The following is an 11,276-nucleotide window of genomic DNA, read 5'->3' as shown; positions in this document are numbered from 1 at the left end:
GCTTGAGTGGCAGCTTGCATGAGCTCGTGACAGCCTAGGCAGGTTGTGTCACATCACCATGTATATAGGCACCACCTACAATGGCGCATGCATGTATTTTTTGAACCTAGGCACCATCTAGAGTGGCGCATGCATGTATTTTTGCTTGTGTGCGCCATTTGCATGTGTTTGCATAATGGTGCATTTTATCTTGTGCACCCCATCTACAACGTTCCAACTCAGTTCTGAAGGCTCTCTGGTTGTTGGCATGCATTTTGCTAAAACATACTAAGGAAGTTCATGTTTGAAGAGATGCTAGATGACTTAGCATTCATACTTCAACATGTTAAACAAGATATCATGACATCCTGGCTACAGAAGCTGATCTGACAAGTAGATCATGCGGTTTTATTTGCTACAAGAATCTTTAATTAAGGTCAGAATATTCAAAGAAATCAACCAGCTGATATTTTTGACAAGATGGTTTCAATAAGAAGATTTCCATGTTGTCTATTACTGGAGACATTATAGGAAAGATTGGATTGAAGACCTAATTTCTTGGAGAACAAGTAGCAGAATTTTGGCAGTCTCACTGCTGCGATTTGAAGCCCATTCCAGAAAAAGACATATCTATAAATAGAAGGGTTGTAACCTAATTTATGTGTGGAACTGATATTATTTGTTTCAGGGTTTAGGAATCCTTATTTTCCGTGTGTTCCATATGTGTACATTCAGAAATCTTTAGGTGTTGAATGTTGTTTTGATCTCCGAAGCTTTTAAGCAAGGAGGGTATTTGCATCCTCGTAAGCTTTTAAGCATAGAGGAGTAGTTTGTTCTGGAAGAGTATCTTCTGGTTATTTTCTTTAGTTTTTATTTTTGTCACAGGGATTGTGATTGGAAGGGATTTTAGGAGGGCCTCATACCTAGGTGAGTCTTAGGTAGAAGTCAGAATAAGGATAGTGATTAAGTGAGAAGGGTAAACTGGGACTGTTTAACTTCGAATTGATACTATCGGATATTGATTTCATCCTGGCTTAGTATCCCCCTGAGTAGAAAGGATTGTTCCGAACTGGGTAAACATAACGCAGTGTTATTTACTTTCTACACGTTTATTATTATTACTGTTATCATTCGTGTTCATAACTCAGATATCGTGTCGTGACATCTTATTCGACATCACATATCTAATACCAGAATTTCAAGTTCATTTCATCTGAAGTGTTTCATCTTTCTCTTATTTAAACTCAACCTAGTTTAATTCAAACCTCATCTCAAACCAACATAACACTCACAACAAATACTCACTAAATGGCATATGCACCACAATACACTATTAACGCTCACATCAATGGTGAGACGTACCAGTGTGATGTATATGGGTTTCAAATTAGAAACACCGATAATACTCTATTTACAATTAATAGAAAATCCAACTTCTCAATTTTCAGAAAGAGAATAGAGGGGAAGTTAAAAAAATTAAGTTTCACAAATATTTTATTAACAACCTGTTTTTAGTGAGCCCAACCATGTCAAATATTTTAAGGTAAAAGTGCAAGATGACGATCTTGAATATTTTGGGTACGACTATATCGATTTGTACATTTTGCTACAACAACCACACATATTACAACTGAAATAGATATGACTGACAAAATGAAAGAAAGTATAGTATATGTCGTCAAGTTAGACACACAATCCTAATTGTGGAATAAGCTCCACAACATAATCATTGTTTGTATTATATGTAATTTACTTGTATTAGTCAATGAAATTCGATTTTAAATTCTACTTTAATTTTCATATTCAATCCAACATTCAGGTACATTAAAACAAAGACATTCACGCATAAAATGACTAAAACAATAACGCGATAATCAAATAAAACGACTACACACATCAATCGATCTACGAGATTACAACAATCAAGACAATATCATCATAACCATACATCATCAAAATGACATCATTGTCGGTTTTAACAAGTTTTTCAAGAATGAGTTTTTCCGTTTTGGTTGGACACTTTCACCAACCTATCAATTCTTCTAATCTGTTCACCTTCAAGAATGTCTCCATCTAACCAACATATCAAACTCCTTTGAAAATGCTCGAACATCTCCGTGTTCCAAAGCCTGGTTTTCATCAGAGGTATTGTCGCAGAGAAAATAACTTGAGCATTCCTTTTGAAAATTGTAAACACCGGAAAAATGTTTGAAGACATATTTAAGAATGAATTGAGAAGATATGGTAAAATGGTGCAGATGAATCATGTATTTATAAAAATAAAAATAAAATAACACATGAGCCACACTGCATGCATGACACATGCACTATATCAGATGAGTGCATGCACCACCATACTATATGCGCTAGCTGACATGATGTATGCATGCAATTTTAAGTGTATGCGCCACCAGATATGACACATTATTTCCTCGACAATTTTTTTTTTTTATTTTGAAATTTGACTACTTGCATGATTAATTTAAAATTTTGGTTATTAACGTAATTTTGTTGAAAAACCTAATTATTGATAAAAAGTTTTCGTGGATGTGCTGGTGCAACTTTCCCATAATAATACTAGTAGATATTTTGCTTTTGGTGGAACCTTTAATATCTATAGATGGGAATAGAAAAAGCGACCAAAAAGTAACCTCGTGGGGCAAGTTTTCTCGTGAGCCACCATATCCTCTGTGGGCACACCAATGATTCCATGCCATTTTAGCTAAAGTGCTTTTCTTTATGTTCCTATTCTCCACTTCCCACTACAATTTTCATTATTTATTAGTATAATATTTTAAGTCCTCATTTCTCAAATTTCGCTCCATTTCAACTCATCTTGATCCACAGTGATCTATAGTTTTACCGCCATGACTGCAACTGCTACTTCCACCCTGTTTTCAATTGCAATCAACCCAAACCATGTTCTTAAGCCAAAACGTTTCATCCTTCAACCGAATCTTCCTTTTTTCAAATCTCTCAAATGCATCCATTCCAAACCCAACACCTCTCTTTCCTGTTCCACCGTCGCTTTTCCCGAAACCGCCGAGCTGGTAGTGCCTTCCAAGCTCCGCCATCTAGCGGATGAGTTTCAGTCGTTTCCCGAGCCAATGGACAGGATGAAGCGACTTTTACACTACGCGGGACTCATAACACCGATGGATGAGTCGGTTCGGGTTGACACGAACCGGGTTATGGGTTGCACTGCCAGGGTTTGGGTTGAGGTGAAGATCGACGGTGAAGGGAAGGTGAGATTAACGGCTGATAGTGACTCGGAGATCACGAAAGGGTTTTGCGCGTGTTTGGTTTGGGTTCTTGATGGGTCTGAACCGGAAGCGGTTTTGAAAGTTTCAACGGATGATTTGGTGGCTCTTAATGTTGGTTTACCGGGAACCGGTCGTTCTAGGGTGAACACGTGGCATAATGTTCTTGTTACTATGCAGAAAAAGACGAAACAGTTGGTTGCTGAGAAAGAAGGGAAAGTTCCGTTTGAGCCCTTTCCTTCGTTGATTATTACTGCTGATGGCTTTGTTCCTAAGGGTAGCTATGCTGAAGCCCAGGTTAGCACTGTCTTTTCATTTTATTTTCTTTCCAATCATTATTACTAACATTTTTATGACTTTAATTTTAGTGGTAGGCTGTTTGCTTGGGATTGAGCTCTTTTAAAAACTCGAAAGTGATTAGTTAGATCATTTATAATAAGTGTCTCACCTATTTAGAATTAAAGCACATTAATTTAGTAATTACTATTTTCAAAGTGTTGGATTGGAGGAATTTGATGCTTAGCGAGTGTTTGCTTATGTGGTGAAAATAATTGTAGGTAAAAGTGAGTTGAACTAAGGTGATTGAAGTTTTGACAAATTTATATAAAAAATTTATATAAAATTGAATTGAATAATAAATTTCAGCATAAAAATCACATTTAAACTCAAAAGTAGAAATTATATTTAAACTCAAAAGTAGATATTCGAACTTTAAGGAGAATCAATTCGGGAGGAAAAATCAATGATATTTTAGAACAACACCTTAAAATCATTCAAAAATCAAAGCTACACCTCTAAATTTGCTTTTGGTTCCTTCAAAAATTAAATCAAACATACACTTAGTAAGTTACGCTAACATTAAAAATTATGACATTAAATGAGTAATATGTGTATTTGTCTATGACACACGGAGATCCCAAATACGACTTCGACATTGACACGATGATACCGATAAAAATTTAAAGAAATAAATAAATTAAATGTAATCATAAGTGTCGATGCACGTGACCGACACGGTCACACCTTTTTTTCAAGTCGGTAACGGTAATACGTTGATATTTGCCAATCCATTTAGACACTCAAATGGAGGAGACGTGGCTGTTTGTTTGTGGATGTCATTATATATAGAATCTCTTGATACCGCCATAAAAGTTAAATAATAGTGGTGTCCTTTTCCATTACACCTTGCAAGAATTTGATGCTTTTTTTAGCAATACTTTCCTGTGTTTAGACTTTGTCCTGTTATGTTAGAGATACGTGAATTTACCTTTTTTTATCACGATTGTAGATGTTTACTTTCTAAATGAATATGCTTAGCACATTATCCATAGTGCTTTTACTTCACAAACTGTATTGAAAGTTCTACTTTATCTAAAGTCAAAGCATATTTGGGGGTGTTTTAGTTCTAGTTTGTTGAGAAGTCGCATATTGTATGAGTGGTCCACATTCGGTTTTGTAAGATTTGTGCAAGATCAAATTCAAAGTTTTTATGATAGTATCCAAGTCTATCTAAAATCTGTTGAGTCATCTGTCATTGGCCGCTCGAGTCATGCTGAAGATGTCCAGTTCTAAATACGAGAAGTGTGTTAAGAATAAGAAATTTTTTATTGGACGAGATATAATCTGAAAAATGTATTTATAGTTCGTGGAGAATAATCTAACTTATAAGTTGATTTTGTATAGTTGAATTTGGTCAACAAAAATTTTAAGATAGTTTAAGGAGTTCATTTGCCCATACTTACACTCAAAAGACAAAGATGCCGTACTGATCAAGGATGATAAAGAAATGGATAGTGTTAAGTTGTAAATAGTACTACCTCCGTTTCAAAATGACTATCGTTTAAGGTTTTTGCACACGGATTAATGAATGTAATAATGTCTTCAGACATTACATTTTTACTAAATTAACCTTATTACTGTGTTGGAAGTAATGTACATAGTAATAATTAAAGGACACAATTGGAAAAATAGTAATCATTACTACGAAAAGTGAAAATGACATTCATTTTGAAACAAATTTTATTTGCAAAAACGACAGTCATTTTGAAACATTCATTCTACCGTTCACGCAAATTGGGATTCATTTTTCTCTATCTTGGACGAACATTAATTTAGAAAAATACATGTGTTTCATGATTGCTTTATCTATGCAAGTAACTTTTCTACATCACATCATTATGAATGGATCATGGACTATCGACATGCCAACAAATGTCATAATTTCATTGAATCTTGACCTAGCTTTCCTGCAGGCAAAATACCTGTTCCCTAACAAGTTAAAAGTTGATGAACTAGTCAATGTGCTGAAGGATAAGAAAATTGGTGTAGTTGCACATTTTTACATGGATCCTGAAGTCCAGGGCATTTTAACTGCTGCTCAGAAGCAGTGGCCTCATATCCATATATCTGATTCATTGGTCATGGCAGATTCGGCAGTCAAAATGGCAAAAGCTGGATGCAAATTCATAACAGTGCTAGGTGTGGACTTTATGTCAGAAAATGTGCGCGCCATCCTTGATCAAGCTGGTTTCAATGAGGTACGTCTTTCACCTGTTTGTTGATTGAAATTGGTAACTAATACAAATATCTTGTATGAAGCATGTATATACGCTGCAGTATTTAGATTAGAAAAATATAGTATTAGTGCTACTTCTTAATCCTCAGTCTTTAATTTTCTTCTGATGGATTATTTGTAGGTCGATGTTTATAGAATGTCAAATGAGCGTATTGGTTGTTCACTGGCTGATGCTGCAGCTACCTCTACTTATATGGAGTATCTTGAGCCAGCTTCTAGGTCTACTTCTTTGCATGTCATATACATTAACACTAAGTTAGAGACAAAAGCATATGCTCATGAGCTTGTGCCAACAATAACCTGTACTTCATCAAATGTTATCCAGACTATTCTACAGGTCAGTCTTATGTAACCTTTTGTGTAGTCCTCTTTGTCGTTGTATTGGTCGTATGAGTATATCACATGATGACCACAACAATGCTAGTTTAGCGCTTTTTCTTATAAACTAATATGTTTATCTCTTATGCAGGCATTTGCCCAAGTGCCAAATTTGAGCATATATTATGGGCCTGATTCTTACATGGGTGCAAATATTGTAGAATTGTTCCAACAGATGACAGTAATGACCGATGAAGAGATTGCTGCGATACATCCTAAGCACAATGTAGACTCTATTAAATCATTACTACCACGGCTTTACTTTTATCAGGTAAGGTCTTTAGGGTGTTTTAAAAATTTAAGGAAGAAGTCACTTTATTTGCAATTGGATGCGCTGCATTAATATGGGTTTTTTCGCATTCACCATTTTGGAAGCTGGCTTGGCGTGAATCCATTTTTTCCTACTATTTTTTTCTACATAAAATGATTTTATTCAGTGTTTTAAGAATTAGCTTCACAATATTTATTGTACATGTCATGATTATATGCTCTTGCCTTTTGGTGCCAGGATGGATCATGCATTGTTCATCATCTATTTGGCCATGAAGTCGTGGATACGATAAAAGAAATGTATTGTGATGCATTCCTTACTGCCCATCTAGAGGTACCTGGAGAGATGTTTTCATTGGCTATGGAAGCAAAAAGAAGAGGAATGGGAGTAGTAGGGTCCACTCAGAATATATTGGATTTCATAAAAGACAGGGTTCAAGAATCTTTGGATAGAAACATCGATGACCATCTCCAATTTGTCTTAGGAACAGAATCTGGGATGGTGACTGCCATTGTGGCAGCAGTTCGAAGTCTGTTAGAGCCTGCAAAATCCTCTTCTCAAGGAGCAAAAGTTACTGTTGAAATAGTGTTTCCAGTTTCATCAGACTCAATCTCGAAAACAACTCCTAGTCTAAATTCAGTTGAAGCCAGTGATATCAACATTTCTGTTGTACCAGGAGTAACTACCGGGGAGGGTTGTTCCATTCACGGTGGTTGCGCATCTTGTCCTTACATGAAGGTAGGATCTGTCTTTTGTACACCATAGGTTCTTGATTAGATGTGTTGTACTCTTCAACTCTATCCTTTTTCTCATCAAGATTGGTCAATAGTGACTGATTTTTTATATTTGGACTAGTTGTAATCTGATTGTTTCTTTAACCTTTCAGATGAATTCTCTTAGCTCACTCCTGACAGTTTGCCATCATCTACCCGACGAAGAAAATATGTTGTCTGCATACAAAGCAGAGCGATTCAAGTTGCAGACTCCAAATGGTCAATCAGTGGCAGACGTAGGATGTGAACCAATTTTGCATATGAGGAACTTTCAGGTTAGTTTCTTGGTATACCATTTTGTACACTGTTGATATGAACTGAAAATCACGCACTTTAGATTAACCTTTTGGTACTTGCACAGGCTACTAAAAAGCTTCCAGAGAAACTGGTTGATCAGATTCTTCACAACAATGACAGTGGAAGGTTGGTGTGATAAATTATGCTGGTTGATCAGATTCTTAATCCCAGAGAAGCTGGTTGATCAGATTGTTCCAGAGAAATAATGTTATATATATGCTGCTCTACTGTGAGCAATTCCACGTTGCAACAAAAGCTAGGTTTGTGAGAGGTGTTTTCTTATTATATGGTAGTAGTTACCACAGCCAGATTTTGTTGTATGGTAGTTTTTCTTAGCATAGGAAACTTCTAATATTGATTATAATTATTAATCACAAAACAAAGTTCGGTATCAGATATAGAAAAATAAGCCACAACACTTAGTCCATCCAAAACCCTTTGGTATTTGGTGACTTAGTTTGTCTTGCGATGACTCTTGGGGAGCTTGGCTCTTGGTTATGTTGGGATCTTAAGGCCATGGTTTCCTCATTCTCCAAACAACTTACATGTAAGATTATTGCGTCGACAAACTTTTGTAAGTTGTAAGCTGCTAATTGTTTTGCAGCTTCTTTGGAGATTTATATTCAGGCACTTATAGTCACCAATGATTTGCTTGATTACTAACTAAGAATCACCCAACATCCGAATATGATTGTAATCATAGACCATGCTTTCTAATATCCTTAGCCTCATAATCAATACCCCATATTTAACTTGATTATTAGAGAATTTATGATCTAGCTGCCATCTGAATATCCGAATCTTCCTTTTTGGGCTAGTGATTATTATGCCACCTCCAATTCCCTTGTGGATTCTAGATACATCAAACATCATCACTATCTAGAGTCGACTCGATTATCAGATGTTTGACTTCAACCCAAGGATGTTGAGGTAAAAAGTATGTAATCCTTTGACCCTTGATTTCCCCTAAAGGCGCATTCTTTATCACAAAAGCAATGAGCTTGATGACCCACTTCAGTAAATGACCTTGCACTATAGGCCTATTGAGAAGCTACTTGACTACGTCGATCTTACACTAAACCAACACCTCTCTAGGTAATAGATATTACTTTTAGTTTGGTGCAAGCAAAATATAAAGACAAACATAGTTTCTCAATAAAGGTGTATCTAGTCTCTGCAACATTTAGGAGTTGATTAAGACATTCCAATAATACCTTTGTCTCATCTTCGTCGTCTTGAGGTTGCAGAAAATCAATTGATCCATCGATGGATGTAATGTATTACTTCAGCAGGCTTCTTGGAACTGGTTGTACAAGCATAAGTGGATTGGTCAGTGCTTCTTTGATTTGATCAAAAAACTTTTGTCGTTGGCTCTTCACACCATCTCGCCCGAGTCTTTTAATATAAGAAGTGGTGAAATCACTTTCTTTTTCTTAACTAAATTGGATATGAATATCCTTAGAAAATTTATATTTTTCAAGAGGCTTTGCCACTTTCTAAAGCTGATGAAGATTTATTTCTCGATTATTTCACTTCTAATAAAGTTTTTTTCAAATTTATAACAAATGGACCATGACTACACACATTACCTTTTATGAAAGTAAACCAAAAAATGATGTAAAATGACTACACACATTACCTTTTATGAAAGTAAACCAAAAAATGTTGTAAAAGTAGAGGGTAGTGAATAGTGATTGTGTAGGTATTTTAGGAAAAATTCTTCTAGAAAGAAAAGACAAAGATAAAAAAGACCAATTTCCTCATCAAGATCTGCCCACATAATGAAAACCCTTAAAGGATCGGCCTCTTGATAATGTCATATGATATATCTCAAGGGAATGGTCAAACAAATCGAAATATTAAAAAGTTACTTAAGAGATTCTAGAATACAAAAAGAAATCTCAACTCACATGATCACTTCATATTACATCGACCAAGATAAGGAAAATAGGCTGGTAGAAGAAGTAAGAACCAAAGTATGGTTAACTTTCTTCTTATAAATAAACTTTTTCCTTTACATGTTTATATTCTCTAGTTAAAACCTAAAGATTCGCCTTGGTATCTATCATGCATTGAGTAAATTTTTATATCTTAATCTTTATCTTACCACCAATACTCCATGTTAAGTGGGATAACAAGGTCATACATATTTCATGTTCATACAAAATTAGGTTAAAGAAAAAACACAAAATGGTCTAAATGCTTCATTACTATCTTAAAGCGTCTTGTTAAGCCATCTCTTGTGAAATGTTTTGTCATAATAAAAAAGGATAAAAATGTGGTTTTATGTTTGAACACATTTTGATTATTGATTTAACAAGATAAGATATTCTAGATATCATTAAATAACGACATGAATCAAAAAGTGTGACAAGATCCGCAGCTTCAATTGTTTTTATCTTCTTAGGATCATATTGTAAATAATGGTGTATATCTCTTAATATTAAAAATATAGTCACACACTCACAAAATTAGTTTTTTAAACATCACTCTTTTGAAATCTTTCAATAAAAAATTTAAAAAAAAAAAAAAGGAAAAACAATTTTTAACTTGGATATCCACAATTCATCCCCTTTTATGTTTGAATTCACCTTTTCAACATATGCCTCTTATAACACCAAAGATAGTGGAGTTGAACTTCTCTTGGAGAATGATTACGATCTAATTTTTGAAGTTGCAATAAGGTTTGAATTCCTAATGTCCAACACCAAATAAGTGGTAGTAAAATTCGATCGACAAATAGCCACCTCACAAATAAAGGGGGAATATCAGGCTAAAGACACAATCATGCAACAATATCTAAAGATCAAAACATTTTTTTGGCTTAATTCCATAAGGGAAAAATCATTCACATGCCTAAGAAACAAAATTTAAAGGCATCCATTTTGTTTAAGCTAGCCAATTCCAAAGCACGAGATTATAATCAATATGTGACAAGAAACGATAAAGACAAATTCCCTAAGGTCTCATCATTAGTAAATACTAAGAAAGATCAAGGTGAGTTTGAAAAAAAAGAGGATAAAACACCTATGAAGAACTCAATGATGTGAAGTACGAGTTACACTTGAAAGAATGACCTAGTCTTTAAGCCATCCTGTTGTACCCCAAAATTTGCCCGCACTTTTAAAAAAAATAATAATATATGCGAAGCTATTTCAAAAAATTGGATTTTATAAAATCTTGGGTTCATTTACATTGGCATCCTGAATTTTATAAATATTCGATTTAGTCTATTTTAAAATATAGTAGTTTACTCTTAAATTGCTTATATTTTAATAAATGGACAATGTTGGTCGATGCTTCATACACCTTAAATTGACTTTTTATTTCAAATAAATAACATAGCACAATTATTAAGAAGGAAAGGCTTGCAAACAGAAAGTCACGAGTACGAATCCTATCGGGTGCACTTTGCTAGTTTTTAAACTTTTTTTTAATCTTTTTTGCACCTGGACGTACCTAGACACAAGTACGTCCAGGTTCTTAATCTTGGTCATCAAGGAAGGTCCATGGGCCTTTGGGTTGGATCATTTCCTTTTTATGAGTGATTTTAACCTAATTCTCAGTCTATAAATAGGCACTCCATACACTCTCTTTTCAACAACAATTTCATCAACAATTTTCTAATCCTAATCAACCATTCTCATTCTCTCCCAACCAACAATTTTATCTGCTTTTTAAGCTTTTTACATAAACACTTTCTCCGTTTTTTTAACTTTGTTCTTGGCCAATGATGACACCTG

At 34.7% G+C, this 11,276-nt stretch overlaps 1 protein-coding gene across 1 annotated transcript; it reads left to right on the top strand.

Annotated features, from left to right (window-relative positions):
* Window positions 1-2,691: 2,691 nt before the first annotated feature.
* On the top strand, window positions 2,692-8,163 carry LOC131636585 (quinolinate synthase, chloroplastic). Its single transcript, XM_058907195.1, has 7 exons — window positions 2,692-3,536; window positions 5,492-5,776; window positions 5,936-6,151; window positions 6,284-6,463; window positions 6,701-7,201; window positions 7,350-7,511; window positions 7,598-8,163. Exons 1-7 carry the CDS (start codon window positions 2,847-2,849, stop codon window positions 7,667-7,669), a joined length of 2,106 nt encoding a protein of 701 aa, XP_058763178.1. The 5' UTR covers window positions 2,692-2,846; the 3' UTR covers window positions 7,670-8,163.
* Window positions 8,164-11,276: the final 3,113 nt, after the last annotated feature.

Source organism: Vicia villosa, linkage group LG1 (assembly GCF_029867415.1).
Source record: "Vicia villosa cultivar HV-30 ecotype Madison, WI linkage group LG1, Vvil1.0, whole genome shotgun sequence".
In the NCBI taxonomy this organism is placed as follows: domain Eukaryota; kingdom Viridiplantae; phylum Streptophyta; class Magnoliopsida; order Fabales; family Fabaceae; genus Vicia; species Vicia villosa.
Note: the sequence above shows the minus strand (reverse complement) of the source record. Positions and strands in the feature narration are given on the sequence as shown.

Coding starts and splice junctions, on each gene's coding strand:
- LOC131636585 (XM_058907195.1), top strand. CDS start 2,847: ATGACTGCAACTGCTACTTCCACCCTGTTTTCAATTGCAATCAACCCA. Junction 6,152..6,283: donor TTATCCAGACTATTCTACAG/GTCAGTCTTATG, acceptor TCTCTTATGCAG/GCATTTGCCCAAGTGCCAAA. Junction 6,464..6,700: donor CACGGCTTTACTTTTATCAG/GTAAGGTCTTTA, acceptor TTTTGGTGCCAG/GATGGATCATGCATTGTTCA.